This window comes from Gymnoscopelus braueri (genome assembly GCF_963280865.1).
Source record: "Gymnoscopelus braueri genome assembly, chromosome: 7".
Taxonomy (NCBI): Eukaryota; Metazoa; Chordata; class Actinopteri; order Myctophiformes; family Myctophidae; genus Gymnoscopelus; species Gymnoscopelus braueri.
The window spans coordinates 36,762,816-36,783,598 of record NC_137608.1 but is presented as its reverse complement, the minus strand read 5'-3'; the positions used below and the strand labels follow the sequence as shown (position 1 = coordinate 36,783,598).

Genomic DNA, 20,783 nt, shown 5'->3' with positions numbered 1-20,783 from the left:
AACAAATAGAATCTGAATCAAATCAACGTAGATCTATTCCAATTGGATGTCTTAAACTGTATATAATATGATGAAAAAATGTTAAACCATATTTAAAGCCTAATTATAAACTCTCTGTCATCTGTGATTTTACCAGTGTGTAATCTTCTACAGTATGTTGCAACCATCCACTCAGGCACCAAAATCACACACACGTTTTAATTTCTGGCTTCAAATACACACTGACTTTCTGTGAGTGTTCTTGTACTGTGCCGGGGCGTTTGATCTGCCCTGCTTAACATTTAACCCTTTAAGACCTGAAGCCGATTCTAGAAATGTCTTCTAAATACCAACAGTTTTCTGAAAAACGTATGTTTCTATGTCAGTGGTGCTCAAACCTTTTCATATGAAGGACCCCCAGAACGATATGAATTTGGCCGCAGACCACCTTCTCGAAACAGTTTGTTCCAGGGACCCCCAGAAGCAAAGATTTGAGTTAAAAAAATCGCTTTAAAATAATATATATTCAAAGATTTCCACACATTTTCACGATTTAAAAAAAATAGCATATCTACAAGCTCGTAGCGCGGCACTCGGTGCCGCGCTACGAGCTTGTATATCTGCTATTTTTGAATAGCCAAAGTGTAAAATAATGCTTTTTAGCTCAAATCAAAAAATTACACAGATGCGTCCCAGGTCTTAATGGGTTAATGTGTGGTACACATCCTTATGGACACAAACACAACATGCGCCGCTGAAAGACTAACGGGTTATGGCCTCTAAATTGCCGCTTAGCGGGCGTTGTTTTTTAGTTTTTAACCCACCAACTGACTTTGCGTGGCCCTGCTATCATCGCCAAGGAATAGAAATGGCATATTGTCGCTATTTCACGAGCTCGTATTTGTGCCCCCATGCTCACGAATGCGACGTAGTCCTCGTGGTGTACTCGTCTAGAGAGTTATGGGGGCATTTGAGAACCTTGTATAATATGTGTATCCCTTTTTATGTGGTCATTTATTATTGGGCGTGCTCCATGAATAATGGATGATTAAGTGCAGGGGGTAATGGATACACTGGGAGTCGTCAAAATAAAAGCAAAAATCCATTTGCTGTCCCCGTAGTAAATCCACTGGCTTGTCCTTGGGCTAATTTCCAACCTGGGATTTTGCGGGTTGGGAAGGTGTGTGTGTGTGTGTGTGTGTGTGTGTGTGTGTGTGTGTGTGTGTGTGTGTGTGTGAGTGCGTGTGCGCGTGCATAGGCAATCGCGCATGTTGTGTTGATAGCTATTGTGGTACGGAGGGAGGGAGGGAGGAAGGGAAGTGTTGGTGTAAAAAGGGGAGGAAGGAGGATGAGTGAAGCTGGAGAACAAAGCTAGGAACACCTCCATTACTTGCCCCCCCCCCCCCCCCCCACATCCACATATGCACCATCCCTGTCTCTTTCTTTCTGTCACCCAGGCTTACAGCTTCAGTACCCCCTCCCCCCCCACACCTTTGCAATCCGAAGCAGCTGCCACTTCTTAGCCTGAGGAAAATGAAGGCAGATGAATCAATTTGGCCCCTTGGCCCTAAAGTGCACTTGTCGGGCGACCCAGCCGACGCAGGGTGGAGGGGTTGGGTGGTGTAGGCATCGATGGAGGTGACGGAGGGCTGGATAATGAGCTGATAGATTGAGCCGGTGTTCCTGCGCCCCCCCCCCCCCCTGCCCGCCGGGGGGCCACCCACACATGCCCCCTTCACTGTTCTCTCTCTCTCGCTTTCTATCCCTCTCTCTACCTCCACCTTCACCGGCGCTGTGTGCAGTAGCGGCAGCCCTTTTCTGTGGGGTTAACCCATTAATACCTGGAACGCATCTGTGTCACTTTTAGATTTCTTTAGGCTATTCAAAAATAGCAGATATACAAGCTCATAGCGCGGCACCGAGTGCCGCGCTATGAGCTTGTAGATCTGCTATTTTTGAAAATTATTGAAATTTTATTTTATTTATTTTTTCAAAAAACTGTTAGGATTTAGAATTTTTTTCTAGAATCGCCTCAGGTCTTAATGGGTTAATAGGGGTTAGGGTCCCCCTTTTCTGTGCGGGAGACACTTTTCAGAACAAATTAGGGGAAGGATCTGTATCCATCCTCATCACCCCCAACTCCCCCTCTCCTCTCCTCTCCTCTCCTCTCCTCTCCTCTCCTCTCCTCTCGGCAGGAGGAGGAGATTGGTAAGAAGTGGCGGTGAAGAGAAGAGCAGGGAACGTTGCGTTGACGGCAGAGGCAAGGTGGAGGGAAGGCGGGGGGGGGGGGGGATGTGTTGGTTGGAGGGAGCAGGTTCAACGTTGGAGGTTAATGAGGACTGACGGCCGCACAGAGGTTGAGGCACAACCTCCCTGACTGCTACTGACACATGACGGATGGCTGTGGAGCCACAGAAAGGGAGGGATGGAGGGAGGGATGGACGGATGGGAGATTAAGAGAGGTGGAAGAAGGGATAGAAGAAGGAAGGGCCAAGAGTCTCCTCATTTTGCTAGGAGGAAATGGTAGACCGCCCCACGCGCACGCACGCACGCACGCACGCCTACAAGGCGAGACAGGAACAGAACAAGTGGAATGAAAACAGAACAACAGAGCATAACCCCCGCTGACCTCCAGATGATGGACACAACGCTGCCCCCCCCCCCCCCCCCACCCCCACGGTGCACCTGCTCATTAAAGCTGGAATGATGGCATTTTCACTGCTCACTCACACTTCACTGTGTCTGTCTTCAGAGGAAATGAATGTGATGGGTTTCGCTGACATCAGGGCAGAGAAGGGGGAAAGATATATAGAGGGAGAGAGGTGAGACTGGTTAGAGTCTGAGCACAAACTCTTAGCCATCTGTTACTGCTACCAGTGCTGCTATTGCTACAACTACTTAGCAGACGTTCTTATCCAGAGCATTAAGCATTTGTGGTCACTGGTCACGCAAAAACACATTTAGATAGCAAAACAAAATGTGAGCACATAATCAAGATATCTGCATACACACAGAAAAATAAAAGGTGCCAACTGCAACCAAAACTGGTTCTTCAGAGTGATGCCATAGATAGAAGAACTATTTTTGGTTCCAGAAAGAACCTTTCAGATATGAAACCTAGTACTGTAGGTCTGACCAGTAGAACCAACTGAGTGCCATCCCAGTGATGCCACGGTCAGAAAGGGTGTCCAGAAGACGCTGATGGTGGACTGTATCAAATGCTGTAGATACAGTAGGTTAAGCAGGATGAGGACTGCAGAGTGGGAGGTAGCCAGAGCAGCATGGAGTGCCTCTGTGACTGCGAGAAGTGCTATTTCAGTGGAGTGGGCTGGCTTGAATCCTGACTGGTTGGGATCCAACAGGTTATTCTGTGAGAGATATAGAGAAATCTGGTATATTCCCCCTCCGCTTAGAGCCTTGGCTTTGTGAATTCAACCCTGCACTGCCGTAGTGTAAATGAGCAAGGCCCGAGTCAGTGCTGTATAGCTAGCTCGCTACTCAACTTGGGGGTGAAATTAAGATGCTGGCGGGCCTTTTGAAGATAATTAAAGAGCACAGAGTGGGAGCCTCCAGAGAGAGAGGGGGTGGTGGTCCTCAGACATGTTCAATACCGAGACTAATGGGGCTCATTTCCAGTACATTATTCATGTAAAACACAGGGCCCTCACACCCTCACTCCTTTTCCTTCGTGCACAGTAGCGGTGTGACACATGTACGTACGCAACCGCACACATGCACACATGGCTCACTCGCTCTCTGTGTTTGAATTCAACCTGCTTAACCTTGCCCCGTGCTGCACGAGGTCCAATCCACTGCTGTTGTAAACAAAATTAATCTGCATGACGGCAAAAAAAGAGAACAAAACGCCTTTTAAAACTGCCCAATTCCCCCTAGCTTACCCAGAGTGCATTTCAAAGACTTCCCATGATCCTCGGTGCAATGTGCCATGGGAGGAAGGGCGGGGTGGAGGGGGATTTGGGGGGCTTAGCGACCTTGACCTCCATCATGTTACCCAGTTGCATCTCTGAGGAGGAGATGGGCCTTATTGCCGAGCTTTCTCACTTGCCCTTTAGCATTTACGAGAGCCACAAAAAAAGGAAAATCAACATCGGCTGTACAGATGGGAGCTGAGGGCCAATTAAAGCACGTCCCCCAGACAAAGAAATTAGCTCCCTGCCTTAATCACAGGCCACCAGGGCTGCCAATCTTTTGTCAAAGGAGGTGAATACATGCCAGGATCAATTGCCGTTCTGTCCCGCTCTCTTCTCTACTCTCGCTCTCTCTCTGCTCTATCCATCCTATCTCTCTCTTCCCTCCTTTTTCTCTGTTATTTACCTCCCCCTTGCTCTCTATCTCTTCTATCTCTCTCTGTCCATCTCTCCCTCCTGCCTTTGCCACCCCCCACTTTCTCTCTCTTCAGCCACAGCCAGTCAGCATCATTAATGCAGGTAGCTAATTAGACTCTCTGCTGTGATCAATAGCAGGGCTGATTGCTGACTGGGGTGTGCAATGGCAGGGCTCCCCACAGGGAAGTGGAAACACTTTGGGGTCCCTGCAGGAATTTGTCAGCGCTCGCAAATGCTGGGTAAACAAAGTAATCAGTGGTTGCACTCGAAAGTGGCGAGACATAAACTGTGTGCCAAGACTCAACACGCGGCTGACTTACTGAACCTCTGCTCATCTCTGACTGACTGACTGACTGACTGACTGACTGACTGACTGACTGACCGACCGACCGCATGATTGACTGACTGCCTGGTTAACTGATTGCTTTCCTGCCTGTCTACAGTCGGGTGATCTCTTTGTGCAAAATTGAAGTGAAATAAAAAAAGGAACGATATCTATTTTGAGATTCAAGAAGTGATTAGCCTGACAGCAAGTGACGAGAGAGAGAAAGAGAGAGAGAGGGATGGTGGTAGTGGGTGGTGGAAGTCAAACCTGATTAGAACCACCTGCCATGTCTCTCCCTCCTCCTCCTCCTCTTTCCACCCTGATTGCATCATGCTGCAACATGCCCCCTCAATACCACTACTTCCTTCCACCACCAAAACACACACACACACACACACACACACACACACACACACACACACACACACACACACACACACACACACACACACACACACACACACACACACACACACACACACACCTCCCTGGCTGTCACCGCTGACCTCAGAGCTTCGTTAAGTCCCCTTGGCCAATCAGGGGGTTGATCCTGGCGGCAGCAGGGTAATTAAAAGGGAATTGTGTCTACTTGGCTTATGTGCTAGTAGACACAAGGGTAGACAAACACGCTCTCTCTCTCTCTCGCTCTCTACCTCTTTATTTCACTCCCTTTCTCCTCTATCCCCCTTTCTTCCTCTGCTTCCTTCCCCTCAGTCACAGCTCTCCCTCCCTCCCTCTTTCCCTATCTCCCTCCATGTCCCTCTCCCTCTCCCCCTTCTCTCTCTCTCTCCCTTTCCCCCTCATCCTCTCCCTCCCTCCCTCCCTCTCCCTCTCTCCCAGGCCAGGTGGTAACGTACAGGACCTGTCAGATTTGCTGATGACCCTTTTAATTCCAGCCCTAGCCCGGGGGCTATAATTGATATTTACCGGGAAAGGTTAATTGTAGCAGTGATCTGCTTAAATTACAGTGGAGATCAGGAGACTGTGGGGCCACCAGCCACCACATGCGTGCACACGCACACACACACACACACACACACACACGAGCGTGTGTGCACACACACACACACAAACACAGGTGCGCACATTCACCAACCAGGCAAGCCGCTGAGCGTGAGCTGCTGTAGTCAAATGGATTATCACTCCCTGCAGCCGGCACCTCTGTTTCCCTGGTGTGTGTCTGTGTGTGTGCGCACGCACGCACGCACGCACGCACGCACGCACGCACACAAATGCCAAGCTAGTTCACCTCCCAGCCTCCCATCTGGCTAGCTGGAGGTCCAGCTCGGTGCCAAACACACTGGTGGCCGGCTGGCCATGCTATAAAACATTAAGTCATTCAAATCTGGCGTAGCCCAGCAGTGTGGCATGAAGTCACACATGTTTGGTTCACAATGTGTATGATATACTGATCTTTTGTGTGTGTGCGTGTGTGTGTGTGTGTGTGGGGGGGGGGGGGTATTTTGACAAAACTCATCTCCAGAGTAACTGTAGAGGTAGAGACAGGTTTAGTGTGTCTGAATCGACGTTTAAAATATTTAACCAGAGAAGCTTTCATTTAGTGGGCAGGTATTGTGGCTTCATTGATTTGCTCAAGGACACATTGACTGTTTGTGTTGGAAACCTTTTAGTTGTGATCAAACCTGTGACTATTCAGTCACAAGCCAGGCTCTGTAAACACTTAATGTGATTATTATTATTATTATTATTATTATTATTATTATTATTATTATTATGTGTGTATATTCCTTTCCATCCATCCCACTTCAGAATATTGTTGACATAATTTTTATAACACAGTCTTCTACAACTGTTAAGTGTTTCTCCTCTCTACCACCACCATCTTCATTACAGTTAACACTACCATTGGTTACCATTGTTTACATTTTGTGTGTGACCAGCTCAGGGATTGCAGGTGTTCAAATTCTGTTTGGGCTGCTGCATTGCATGTAGCCAACACATGCTGATACTGAGACACAAAATAAGAGTCAAAATTGAGACACATCACACAAATAAGGCAGAATTCATTCCACAGAGCAGACCCTGACGTAATTCAGTTCATCAATCCTTACTCGGATCCTTTTCACATTTAACCCATTAAGACCGGGAACGCATCTTTGTGTCATTTTTAGATTTATTTGGCTATTCAAAAATAGCAGATATACATGCTCTATGAGCTTGTAGATCTGCTATTTTGGGAAAATTCTTGGCAAAATCTTGGATTATATATTTTTTTAAGCGAACATTTGTAAAATATTTAGTTCCAGGAACCACCAGAAGCAAAGATTTGAGTTACAAAGGTCTGTCAAAAAAAACGGAAAAAATCAAAACTTTTCATGATTTTTCAAAAATAGTAGATATACAAGCTCATAGCGCTATGAGCTTGTATATCTGCTATTTTTGAATAGCCAAAGAAATCTAAAAATGGCACACAGATGCTTTCCCGGTCTTAAAGAGTTAAGGAAATGTGAAATGTACTGTACTGTCTGTAGTGAATGTCAGTGTTACCTTATTTGTGGTGTGTGTGCTTCCATTTGGAGGACTGCTATGGACTTTGACTATTTGGTAAAGCACGTTTCATTTGTTTTCTCAAACACTTTGCAAGCATTTACTTCAAATTATATTTGGTTTGATCAGCCATGCATGGCTCACTGAATGTCCAGCTCCGCCGAGGTGGACGCACTGTCAGGGTGCATTATGGGTAATGTAGTCATTTCAGCTAAATTTGGTCCTACTGTGTTAGGGTGTGTTACAACAGAAGGCATGCTGGTATACATGACTTGTCGTGTCTTGTTTGTTTGTGTATGTAGATTACATGTTTAAATAACTACTAAGCTAAAAGTGTAGCCCATGGTGTAGCCTTTCACCAAATGGTATACTTCCGGGGTTACGGTATCATAACTTGTTTTCCTTCCCCGGACGGTCTGGGGGTGTAGTGTACTTCCAGCTTTGTTAAATGTCCTATCTTGGAGAGGTGCACCTGTTTTCTTTCTCTGGACGTTCAAAGTGGATGGTGTTTGTAAAAAAAACTAAACAAATAATTATAATTCCTTAAGTAGGGGTGCAACACTTCGATTTAATCTATTTAAATATCAATTTAAATTAAATAATAGATCCGTCAAATACATTTGAAAAATGCTCTTGGGATTTCATCCTAGTCTTGTTTTCTTTTTTGAAACAGACATTAGGCAAGCGGAGAGGGAGACAGTACAGGGGAGGCATCTGATGTGATGGGTACATGTAGTTCTGGATGCAAGCAGTATGTGACTGAATAGTGACTTTTACATTGATTTTGAGGCTTGATAAGATTTCTTCACATATTGGTCACAGACATTTATTTAGAGTCAGGGAAAAGGAGCCACGTTCTTCAAAAAACACAAGAAATAAACACAGTAGTTGATTGTATTCCATTAGCCGTTGTTTCTCTTGTGCTATGTCACATAATTGACTGAAAGAGTTGATTGTTGCAGACAAAGGAGCTGGGTTTTGTTGTTGTTCTATTTACAATGTTTCAATGTTGGGTCTGAAGATGACGCTCTTCTACTTTTCCCGCAGATCAAAGCGTTGACCGTGCGGCCGCTCAAGGTGAGCGAGGAAGAGGCGGTGAAGGAGCTGAGCCGACCCAACAGGAGCAACTCCAAAGAGCAGCTCAGTGAGGTGAGACCCCCATACCCCTTCTCAGGGCTACACAGACCTCCTACAGAGACCCAGGCTATCTGCTTTCATAGGCCAGGTCAGAGGGGCCTAGAGAGTGGGGGAACAGTGGGGGCCTGTGTGTGTGTGTGTGTGTGTGTGTGTGTGTGTGTGTGTGTGTGTGTGTGTGTGGTTGGTTGGGTGGGTTCACAGGGGCTCGGAAGAGAGGGCAGCCCGACGTAGCAGTAAGCGTCCCCCTGCTGTTCCCAGCTCTCACCTCGTAAATCCCCCTGGCGTGTTGGGAAAAGGTCGACCAGCCAGCCCCTGCATGCCTGGCAGCACACAACACACAGACAGGAAGTGATTAGGCCACTCATGCTGCGTCACATCGTTGGCCCCGTGGCAGCCGTTTAAACGCAGACATGACCTAACAGCAGTTCCACCAGGTGCTGGGCTGACCTCACCAACCCTCCTCCAGAACAGACGAGAGTTTAAAGGGACCGTCTGAAATACATTACAAGTCTTCAGTGTAATTGATTCCCAGCCACGGTCTGTGATTCATTAGGTATTTTGGTTGTGACACTTTTCCAAGTCTACAGTATATAAGTGAAGCTTAGTCGATTGAAACCTACGCGTTCTCAGCAGTGTCCCTCCGTGAGGTTTTTGGTCGTGCTACTATTGCATAATATATGGTCATTATTTTTACTGAGCCATTTAACGCTACATGGAATTAGAGTACCACAGATGACACGACTGAGAAAATCTATTAACTGTCATTAACTCTGAAGGCAAATAAGTTCAAAGGCAACATATGGTGGCCGGATTCAGGAAAGTGTGCAAAAGTATGTGCTCCATAAAGTCATGTGCTCCTTAAACTCATCTGTATTTTGCATTGAAATGCACCTTTAAATGAATTCTGCACAGTTTTTTCATGGTGCTAAGCCCGTCAACACTCTCTGTATCATGAAAGCACTTCATAAAAAGCAACACAGACTTACCGAACAATGAGTCATGCGGACGTCTACAGCCATTCTCCCTTCTGCCACTAGAGGTAACGGCGTTGTGAAATGCTCAAGAACTCATCCCTTGCAGTGAATTCTTGGTAATTCTAAAATTGTACGTTAAAAATGGAACTGAAATTGTGCGCTTTTCTCAGCCAGTATTGTATGTACTTTTGCATTTATCGACACAGTTAATATCACACCCACAATTTTGACGATGGAGCATTCCTTTAAAATTACCGTTCCACATTATCAGCGTGTTGGGCTCCCTATCCCGTTTGGTAGGAGGCCAGTGCAGAAATGGAGACCAATGGGGTTGGCGTTTGAGCACGGTTGCCGGATGAAATAATGCAATTTAGTTACAGGGGAGGAGTAATGAAAATTTATGCAAAGAAAATCCCAAGCGGCTCATTTTAAAATGAATGTGGAAATATGCTTTCCTAACGAACGCCTGTCAAGTCAGGGCCTCCCAAACCAAAGTAAATTAAATCAGACAGTTCATTCAGCTGACAGAGGCGGAGAGAGAGGAGGAGGAGGGGGGCGGTTGGCGGTTGGCGGGGGGCTTTTGCTTCTTGGCAGAGGCATTATGAGAGGGGGAAGAATGATGAAGTGAAGAGTGATTTTAATGAACTTGTTAAACTGCATTGTTTTAATCCATTCAATGCTGAGAAAAATTCCAGAAATGAAGGAAGAAAAAAAGGCCACCCATCCTCATTTGTTACTCTTTAACCTTCCATCTTCGCCCCTTATTTTCTACCCCCTTACCCTCTCTGTCCTGTGTCTCCCTCTTTGTCCTTCGCTCACCCCCCCCAACCATCTCTGTCATTCCCTGCACTTTTCTCATGAACTTGTGTAAAAGGCTGTTTTTGTAATGAAAATTCAGGAAGGAAGAGGCGGGCTTGTGAGATAAAAGGGAGATGGTGATTTGACAGGCCTGTCACGGCAAGCAAGGAGGGAGAGAGACAGAGTGAGAGAGAGAGATGGAGTGGGGGGTGGTGATGGAGGGTGCTGAAAATGGCACGCTGTAACGGCAGACGGTGTCAGATGTGGCATGTCTCTCTAATCTGCTGCCAAGTAAATGACACACACACACACACACACACACACACACACACACACACACACACACACACACACACACACACACACATACATACAGGTGCACTGATCATCAGTCTCCTTAATCTACCTAATATATATCTTCTATCTATCTAATACTGTATCTATCAATATAGGTCTGTCTGTCTGTCTGTCTGTCTGTCTGTCTGTCTGTCTGTCTGTCTGTCTGTCTGTCTGTCTGTCTGTCTGTCTGTCTGTCTGTCTCTTGCCCTCTTCCTCTGCCCCTGATCAATTACCTTCTCTTTTTTACTGTTTCTCTATAAATATCCATCCCTCCATTTGACAGTCTCTCTTTCTTTCTCTATTTGTCTCTCTCTCTCTGTTGTCGCACACCCTTTCTCTTACACTGTATCTTTCCCTCAGTCACCCTGGCTTTCTCTAACTCTGTTGCTCTCCTTCCCTCTCTGTCTCCTCTCCCTTCTTGTCCCCCAGCTCTGTGTAATCTCTGCCAGCGCTTTGAGAGAGAGAGTGCTAATTTTCCTTAAACATGCTCTATTGCCCAGCATCAGACAGCCGGTGTGCACTTTAAAGGCTCTTAACTAATGATTCCTCTGCGGTGATGGAGGCCTCCGTGTAAAATGGATTCCTCTTGTCTTCCCTCCCAAAGGAAATGGAGACGAATGCAACACCACCTGGACGGAAAGTAAAAACAGTCGTGCATCAAATGTTGGTCAGTTGTAAGCAGAGAGAGAGAGAGAAAGGAAAGAGAGGAAGTACAACAAACAGTGGGCGTTGCTTGTTGTAGTTTCATAGACGTGCTGTGGGCTTGATCTCTTTTATTTTTGACTGGGTGATAGTAGCTGTGTGGCAAACTAAAGCCACATGAAGATTAAGGGAATTAGACAGGGTGGGCGGGTCATCTCTAGTGTCTGTGGCAGAGAGTGGTGGGGTATAAAAAACACAGACACACGCACACACTGAGCTAACTTGCTCTTTTTATTTCTTTATTTATTTGGTAGCAATTATGAAGTATTATAATACTTGACATTATAAGTCATTATAACATGCTGTATAATGTGTTATGATTGCATTATACGTTGTTATGAATATTTATAACTGTAATCATCAAGTGTTATAAGCATAATACAATGTATTTATACTTGAACTGATAAGTCACTATAACAAGATTTATAATGTGATATGGTTATGGTTATAAAGCATTATGAGTATTTATGAGCTCTTATAAATCTGATTATACAGGGTTATGAGTAGATTATAATGAATTATAAGTATGTTCATGATGCGTTATACACATAGGATGCATAGCAAGTGCTACCATTTATTTTTATAAATAGTCTTTTAGAGTAATTTTTTACACTCCAATTTAGTAACTCGTGCAGTTAGTCCTATGGAGAGCACATACAACGTCGATACGCAAACGCTGCCAACTTGCTTTTAATAACATGAGTAGATTTTCTAATTCTATTAATCTATTTTATGCTGTTTATGTTTTTCTTTTGTCACGTGCGTGAGTGCACTTGCCTTTGTTATTTTTCTGTGAAGCACTTTGGTCAACAGTCGTTGTTTGTAAATGTGCTATATAAATAAAGTTTTATTTGATTAGATTTGTGATCGTTGGAACGCCCCGGCCAAGCCGGATGCACCGCAGAGGTTTCAAACCCCTAGCGTCCGGGCGCGGTAATGGGCACTGGGCAGAGACTTTAGCACTGCGCCACCTGAACGTCCCTAAGCTAACTAGCTCTGTGGTGCTTCCTCCCCTTCTTCACCCATGATTGTGGAACACCAGTAGCTTGACTTGAATCAGAAGAATCAGAATCTGCTTTATTTTACATCAGAGGTTTACAAGTGTAAAGTAGTGGGTGAAATTACTAGACGGAAGAATCCCCCCCCGCCCCCCCCCCCCCGCCTTGTTCTTATTTTCTTTTAGGGGGAAGAGGATTAGTGGGCAGATTTAGTGCCGTTCCACCTCCACAGAGCCCTGTTTACTTAACTCAGCATCCCAGCGCCATCTCTCACCTCCCACCGCCAGCCTCCAGACTACCCCCACCCTAACCCTTTGCCCAGCCCACCCCTCCAACGCCACCTGACCATACAAACAACACAAACAGTGCACATACCCACCCCCCCCTCCCCCTCCTAACCACCCCCCTCCCCTCTCGGGCGGCTTCTTAAATCCTTTTGAAGTCCTAAGCGCAGCAGAAATCCATTGAGAGCCATGTATAATGGCTTTTAAGAGAGAGTGTTTAGCTGTACACTGGCCCTGTGGCTTACGAACCACTGGCGTTTTTAATGGATTTCTCTCTCTCTCCCTCTCGCTCTCTCTCTCCCTCCCTCCCTCCCTCCCTCCTACCCAGTACTGCCTCTCTCTTCCTCTCCCAGTGCCCATCACCAAATCCAATGGATTGTTCCTCATTATCATTTAAATAAGCCTCTCTTTCTGCTCCCACAGCTCTGAGTTGAATGAACTGCTGCCTAGTAAGGCTAATTCCAAATGGCCTTGGCCACCATGGATGCACACACACACACACACACACACACACACACACACACACACACACACACACACACACACACACACACACACACACACACACAAGGGGGAGGGTAAACCTGTGCAAGTGATTGCGCATGTGCACAAACACTCATACATGGAAACACACTCTTCCCATTTTGTGTTAACTGCCTTCCCCCACTGAACCCCTCACATCTTTTCTCTTGATCTTCATGCCCCATCTCCTCATCATCTTTCCTTAACCTCATCACCTCATCACTTCTTGTCCTCTCTCCTGCACCTTCCTCCCTCTCCTCTGTCCTCTGGTTGTGGTGGCAAAGAGGAACAAGGGGATTGAATACAGCAGGTGAAGTCCCTGTGATTCCTCCACAGCAGGCCATGTTTTTACGTTTCCTGATCGCGGCCAATACAAGGAGCTATATGGCCAGGATCAGAGGTATTGATAAGGCCTGAGGACCGGAGGGCAGATGGAGGAGGATCGGGGCTGAAAGTAGGGCTGCAAATATCGGTTATTTTTTAAGTGATTATTCTATTGATTTCCGAATAATCGAATAATCGAGAAGAGCTTTAAAAAATATATATCATATCAATGAATCAATTAGCCACTTAAGCCCTATTGTATCTTTGGCACACAACGGTGTTGTGACAAATTGTGAAAATAGCATCTACAAGCTCACAACGCTACATCGCGACGCGTTGTGAGCTTGTAGGAATGCTATTTTCAATTGTTGTTTTTAATATAATACATTTGCCCATAATGACATGCCCAAAATAGGTATCGATTAGTAATCATTTATTTGATTAAATTATCAATATTTTATAATCGATGCACTGTTGCACCCCTAGCTGAAAACAGAATGAGAGAGAGGAAGAGAGAGGTGAGGGTCTGGATTGAAGGTATGAACCTACAGACAAAATTGGTCGGGCAGAAAAGCCTGCTGGCCCCCCCAGAGGCCTGCAGGAAGAAATTGCCAATCGAAACGGACGAATAAAAAGCGAATGGAAAGTGGAAGTGGTGGAGTGAGAGAGAGATTTGTAGATTGGTATTCTGATGGGGGGCCCTGAGCTGCACAACCAGTTTGGCAGAACAAAAAAGAAAAAGTGTTTTATTTCTCTGGCCTGGGCATTGGGCAGCATTACAGTCCTGCATTAAAGTACATCATTGGAGCTGTGCTCCAGAGTTATGTTCGTAAGATGACAGGGTTGTGGACATCAGATCAGATTTATTTGAACAATATTGTCACTGAAGACTGTGCTGCACCTGACTACAGTATGGTCATTGATTGATTGAATACTTTATTAGTCAGAAATGTAAACAGCACAGGGTACAGTAAGGCTAAAAGGATAACACAGAAAAATCCCAGGGACTTCCATTGTGGTCCTATGTATTCAATTCATCAACATACCATAACAAATGAACACTATCTGACCATATTCACATGGCGGCCATGTTGCCATTTTGCATTGAAAAAACGGGGTGGCAACAGGGTGGCATTTCATTAACTTAATAGCAAAATGACAGACAGACAGACAGACAGACAGACGCTTTATTGTCCTTGCAGATCCTTTTTTTCTCCAGACCAATTTCGAAAGAAACCAGTGTTGCACACATTAATGGATGGTGTCAGGCCATTCCACATTTTGGTGGCAGAGTTGTAGAACGAGAATTTTCCCATGTTTGTTCTAAATTTGGGTGGCACCGAATCATGGTTGCTTCCTCTAGTGTTGTGGGTGTCACTCACTTTGGAGAAGTAGTTGGACAGGTTGAGGGTCATCGTCAACACAAAAATCCAGGTCCCATTGCAAAATTGGAGAACAGATAGAAATATAGGCTAAGCTCAATATAAAAATACAGTATACTATAATATAGTTCCTTGCGCTGCATGAAAAAATGGAAATGTGGACCATGCAGGAAGCTACAATTACCACTGCAGAGTTATTGATGTATGCCTACATTGCCTATCTCTGGACTCTGCTGTTCGAAAGATGTCAGAAACCCTAGTGGTCAGACTTGGTTGCAATTAAACTTAGCCCACCCCAAATATTATATATGTATTTAGACACACACACACACACACACACACACACACACACACACACACACACACACACACACGTTTATTGCATAAACGCCAACACATTTCCCCAAGTTATAATGTATAACTCTAACCCTAATATTGAATTGGAAATTGTCCAACATTCTAGGCATGCACTGATCTAAAAATTATTGAACAATACAGTGCAAATTTCACTTTTATGTGCCAGTATGAATAATTTATACATCCGCGCGAAGCCAATTTAATGTGTCTGTCGTCATCAGAGATATATTAATCTCCTTGCTGTTCTATAAAAGGCATAACTACAGAAAGCTAGACCTGCATTCGAGTGAGTCATGGCACACGTCGTGTCCATGTTTTTTTGGACAGAATTACTCTCACATACCCAAGCTCTGGATGAGGGCAGAATGGATGAGAATGACGTTTGTAGGAGAGGGCGGGTGTGCAGGGGTGCTTGCTACATGTCGGGGTGGGCAAAAGGTTAAAGTGAATATTGATATTAAAGTGCTAGCGCTTTATCATGTCTGTGTCAGCGAGTGAAATGCCCCTCTTAAAGGTCATCCCTCTCTGTCTCTCTCTCTCTCTCTCTTTCTCCCTCTTTCTCCCTCTCCCTCTCTCTCTCTCTCTCTGTGTCTCTCTCTCTCTCTCTCACTCTCTCTGTCTCTCTCCTCCTCCCCACAGAGCTCGACTCACTCGCTGTCAGGCCGCGGCTACTCGGTAAGTGACATTTTCATGCTTCATGGCTTTACGGCAGAATTACAATCTTCCCAACGACCCACTTTATGGCCCCGGCGCTCGACATTTTAATTATGTTAAATAGAGTAATGGAGAAGTCGTGATATTAAGGGACATTACTTCTGGGCTGACTGACTAGATTAAATTGCGGGAAGGTGTCCTACTGTGGTACCTTGACGGAGAAAGAGCCCTCTTCTTTTTTTTATTGGCATCGATCGGCCGCCTTGCTGTCAGAGACTTATGTCTTCTTCCATGACTACCAAACCCAGGGCCATTTTACCTACCCGTCAGATGCTTAAAAGCATTATGGGTCTCACATGTAAGCGTACAACTTGTACAAATAGAAATTCTCATTGTTACCACCACACTATTCATAAATAAATCACAGTCAGTTTAATTCCTGAGTCCTAATAGCTAAACATTGTGACGGCATACAGCGTCACATGCCAGATAATGCCACAGAGAAGTACATATTGATGTGTACCGTAGTGCGGTTATTCTCAACCTGTTGGCCCGGGGACCACTGGTGGGCCCAGAGGGTATTGCGGCTGCCATGTTAAGTGGTCAGATGCGTTGGCCGTGAATGCTTTCAAGATTTTCAAGTGGGCCCTGATCCAGAAAAGGGTTGAGAACCACTGCTGTAGTACGTTGACCTCTGGACCTCAGGTACAATGAAACGGTCATAGGCAAGTTGTACACAAAATGTACATGTCACTCATATCATTTAGCGGTCTGCCACCATGCCGTCTAGCACCGACCATTCACATATTCAATAAAAATCCATAGCCGCGATAGTGTGGCATATGTTTCTGGTGGCTGTACATTAACCCATTCAAACCGGGAAAGCATCTGTGTCATTTTTAGATTTCTTTGGGCTATCAAAAAATAGCAGATATACAAGCTCATAGCTATGAGCTTGTAGATTTGCTATTTTTTGGGAAAAATCGTGGATTTTTCTTTTTTTAAACTTATCTTGCTGTAATATCAGTGGTTCTCAAACTTTCTCATGTCAAGGACCACCCAAAATTATATGTATTTGGCCGTGGACCCCCATCTCAAAATATTTCGTTCCAGGGACCCCCAGAAGTTATAACAGACACAGATGCGTTCCCGGTCTTAAAGGGTTAAGAAGACGAGGATTATACATTGTGTGTGTGTGTGTGTGTGTGTGTGTGTGTGTGTGTGTGTGTGTGTGTGTGTGTGTGTGTGTGTGTGTGTGTGTGTGTGTGTGTGTGTGTGTGTGTGTGTGTGTGTGTGTGTGTGTGTTCGTTCCTTCATTAGTGGGAGTACAGCATATAGATTTCTCCCTCAAGATATACAATAAATGTGTCCAGGAGGAATATTCAGTGAGCCCAGTTGTCAGCCCAGTCATTTCGTATACACACACACACCGTCTCACAAAGTGTCAGAAGGAAACTATTTTTGCCTCCTGACAGCATCTGGTGCCTTCCACACCGTGTATGTGTGTCTTGTGGAACCATACATCTGCGTCTGTTGCTGCTGCTGATGATATGCCATGGTCTCTGGGTGATAGAAAACAGCAAATGAGCGCTGCGGTCGTCCTTGACATCCTCTTGCTTTTAAGGAGTGCGGAACTCATAAGAGGGAACGTTCTCTATCAAGTGGCGCTGCTTTCAGTTGAAGAGTGACATATGGCGCTCTTCATCGCAGCTCGGAAGCAATCATGCAAACAAAACGTGATGACTATAAATGGTTTGACACTGTTGGATCTGCCTTAGAGAGGGGGTGGGGGCATAAAAAGTATAACACATATGGGTCCAGCAGTTCTTCTTCTTCTTCTCCTCCTTCTCCACCTCCTCCATCTTTCTTTTTGGCTGGACCGCAAGGCCAGCTGTCTCTAACTGATTGAGTGATGAAGTTACAGCATTGGTCGCACCAGTTGGCCTAATACAATGAACTAGCCAATCTTAGAGCAATCATCCCTCCATGCTATGAGTTTATCCTCAGTTGGCCTCACACAGTGGACTAGGCATCTCTCTTGGCTATAGTATAAATTGAAAAAAATTGTGTCTTGGCTGGAAACAGCTCTAGCAAACAATTCTATTTCACCTATACTGTCTAACAAAAACAGTTTCTGATTACATTTTTGATGTGAAATATGCAGGCCCATGCAGTTGCTCAATCTTTATTAATTTCACACTACAATGGCTAGTTTAAAATTTGATAACAGGGCATATGGGAGGTGCAGGGGTAAAGTACCTGCCTACCACCATGGAGACTGGGCTTCGTTTCCTCTGGGTGCTTCCAGCTTGGCCGGGTGCTCCAACAAACACAATTGGCCAGGGAGGGTGTTCTCTGTCGCTGCACTAGTGACTCCTGCAGGTCTGTCACGGTGCCTGTTCAGCAGGGAGTGGAACTGGTGGGGAGAGCGTGTTAGGGGGGGGTTTCCATATAGGAAATATGATACGTGGTCGCAACCTTGTCACATCCAACAATTTGATTGGTCGCCGCCCAGACTGAGTGGCCGAATGTTGCCACTTCCTGTATCCGTCGTTTCAAATTAAAAGCCCTCCAGCATTTCATACACGGTCCAGCCAAACACTAGTCTTGTTTTTTGTTTTAATGGAACATGTCACAGCTCTATTACCTGGAGGCCGCATACTCACAGATGGATGAAAACAAACAAGACCTCCTGAAAAAAAGCTTTGTGGAGCCCTTTGGCTCTGGCTGTCAGTTTGAGTCGGTAGGGAGCGAGGACTTCTCTTCATCTGGAAGGAGAGATGGGATGGTGGGGGGGGCGGGGGGGGGGGGGTGATAGGGAGAGAGCACAGGGGAAAGAGAGGGCAAGGCAGGAGAGAGGGAAAAATGAAAAAGAAGCCAAAGGGAAGTAGCTTGTAGCGAGGACAGGGAGACTTCACATTGTCAAGTTCCTCGGGTCTGGCTGTCTGATGGTGATATCAGCAGAGTCCAACCCGCAGGGCTTCTCTCTCTCTCTCTCTCTCTCTCTCTCTCTCTCTCTCTCTCTCTCTCTCTCTCTCTCTCTCTCTCTCTGCTCCAGGGGCCTACTAGCCTCTTCAGCAGGGCCAGTGATGGTGGGGCCCCCTCTTATCTGCAGGTGCTCCAGGCTCTTAGTGAGATGGTGGGGACCTCCAGGGGCCTGTGGGGGGGGGGGGGGGGGGCTGCTATGACTAGGAGGAGGAATGAGGCGAGAGGCCAGTCGTCTGTGTGTGTGCGGGGGGAGGGCTTGTGTATGTGTTGCTGCTGGCTATCTGATGGTGAGCCCCTGGCTCTGATTGCCATCTCCTGCGCCATATCTGGAATAGAGAAAAAATAAAATAGGCTGGTGTGTGTGTGTGGGTGTGGGGGGGGGGGGGGGTGAGGACAAGGATGGCGCGAGGGAGGACAACAAGGCTTGTTTATCTGTCACCAGACAAGAGGTAAAAAAAAAAGTACAATCTCTCTTGACAGTTTGTTTTTTACTTCCACTGCAGATACCTTCCTTCCATTTGTATCACCAACACGTGCTACGCGTATGTCCCTCTGTTGCCAACCAAATCTTTCTAAAAATAACAAAAATAGGTTATCAATAAGCTCACAGCGTGTCGCATCATGACACGTGAGCGTGTCGATTTTTGGCTATGTTTGCCACACAGCACTGTTGTACGACAAACTATTAAAACATTGTTTAAGACAAGGATTTTAATATACTAATGTAGCTCTGCTGGTCTAGGATTAGATAGAAGTCAACACTCCAGCAATAGAACAACTTTATTGTCTAGGATCAGATCCATCACATCCTTCCTGTGCCTCCTGTATACCCCGTCTCTCCTCTCAGTTTTCCTACCATTTGTCTCAATGAAAAAAGAAAAGAAAAAACTCTGCTAACAACCCTTTAAAACCAATGAATGCAAGGGACGTTTCTGTTGCTTGTAAAATGAATGTTTGGGCCATGGAAAATACCATTAAGCAGTGATAAAAACGCATGGGCTAGTGCATATAGAGCAGATGGTGCGACAGTGTTATTTGATGCAGAACATTTTTATTGGGTGTGCAAGGTATGTTGTGTGTGTGTATATTGGATTGTTTTAGTCTGGAAAGAGACATTGTAGGTTGGTTTACATGTGAACTATATCCTTATAGTCTCTACACAATGTAGCCTACAATGTACAGTCATTCTAATTGAAATATCGGTACACTTCTGAAAATGCTGTTATTCAATTACTCCAATAATTGCGTTGAATAGTTGGATTCTCATGCTTACTTTCTTTGTGAAAGACAGTAAATAGAATATCAAATTCAACGTTATCCTCGGAACAAAATATTTTGAGGGTCTGCGGCCAAATACATATACTTTTGGGGGTCCAGTTTTGTTCCAGGGACCCCCAGAAGTTAAAAATGTTGTTTCAAAAAACATATATTTTTTCAAAGATTTGCACAAATTTCTACAAGCTCATAGAGCGGCACTCGGTGCCACGCTACAAGCTTGTATATCGGCTATTTTTGAATAGCCAAAGTATAAAATAATGGTTATAGGCTATCGCTAAAAATCTAAAATGACACAGATGCGTTCCCGGATTGAATGGCTTAAATTACGAAGTTGCTCACTGAATGTTGAGGTCATGTGCTCTGCCCGCCATGTGGGGAAGGTGTGTAGATTGTGTTTGCTAGAAGAGGTCTTCTAGCAAACACAATCTACACACCTTCCCCACATGGTTGGTTGTATGGTGTTATCTTGGTCACAGTTGAACCCCACCATCTCACGCGCGCACACACACACACACACACACACACACACACACACACACACACACACACACACACACACACACACACACACACACACACACACACAGCCATAGGTACGTATTTAATCAGGTCCAAAGCAGATACGGAAGTAGCAGCCACACACACCATCTTCCTCCTCCGTCCGGGTGTGGAATTGTTTATCAGGGGTCTGCTCAGTGGAGGCTTTATTACGGTCATGTCGTTCACGTTTGTGGGGGGGGGCAGAGAGAGAGAGAGAGAGAGAGAATATCTACAAAGCCCTGCTTCCCCCGGCTGCTACCTACCTGACTGCCTTGTTGTTCCGGGCTGAGATTGGGGACTGGAGAGATGGGGTCCTGGGCTCTCGTGATTTATCATCCTCTCTGGGGC

At 45.5% G+C, this 20,783-nt stretch overlaps 1 protein-coding gene across 9 annotated transcripts in view; it reads left to right on the top strand.

The window, feature by feature from the left end:
• The window catches only part of fbrsl1 (fibrosin-like 1), a 380,812-nt gene that overhangs the window by 145,780 nt on the left and 214,249 nt on the right, over nucleotides 1-20,783 (top strand). For 7 of the 9 annotated variants that reach the window (XM_080433944.1, XM_080433942.1, XM_080433947.1 and 4 more), the window contains exon 3: nucleotides 8,206-8,307. In XM_080433944.1, coding sequence (XP_080290070.1) covers nucleotides 8,206-8,307 — 102 coding nt within the window. Of the gene's footprint in view, nucleotides 1-8,205; nucleotides 8,308-15,614; nucleotides 15,651-20,783 lie in introns of all 9 variants that reach the window. The other 2 variants (XM_080433945.1, XM_080433943.1) reach the window with 1 other exon arrangement.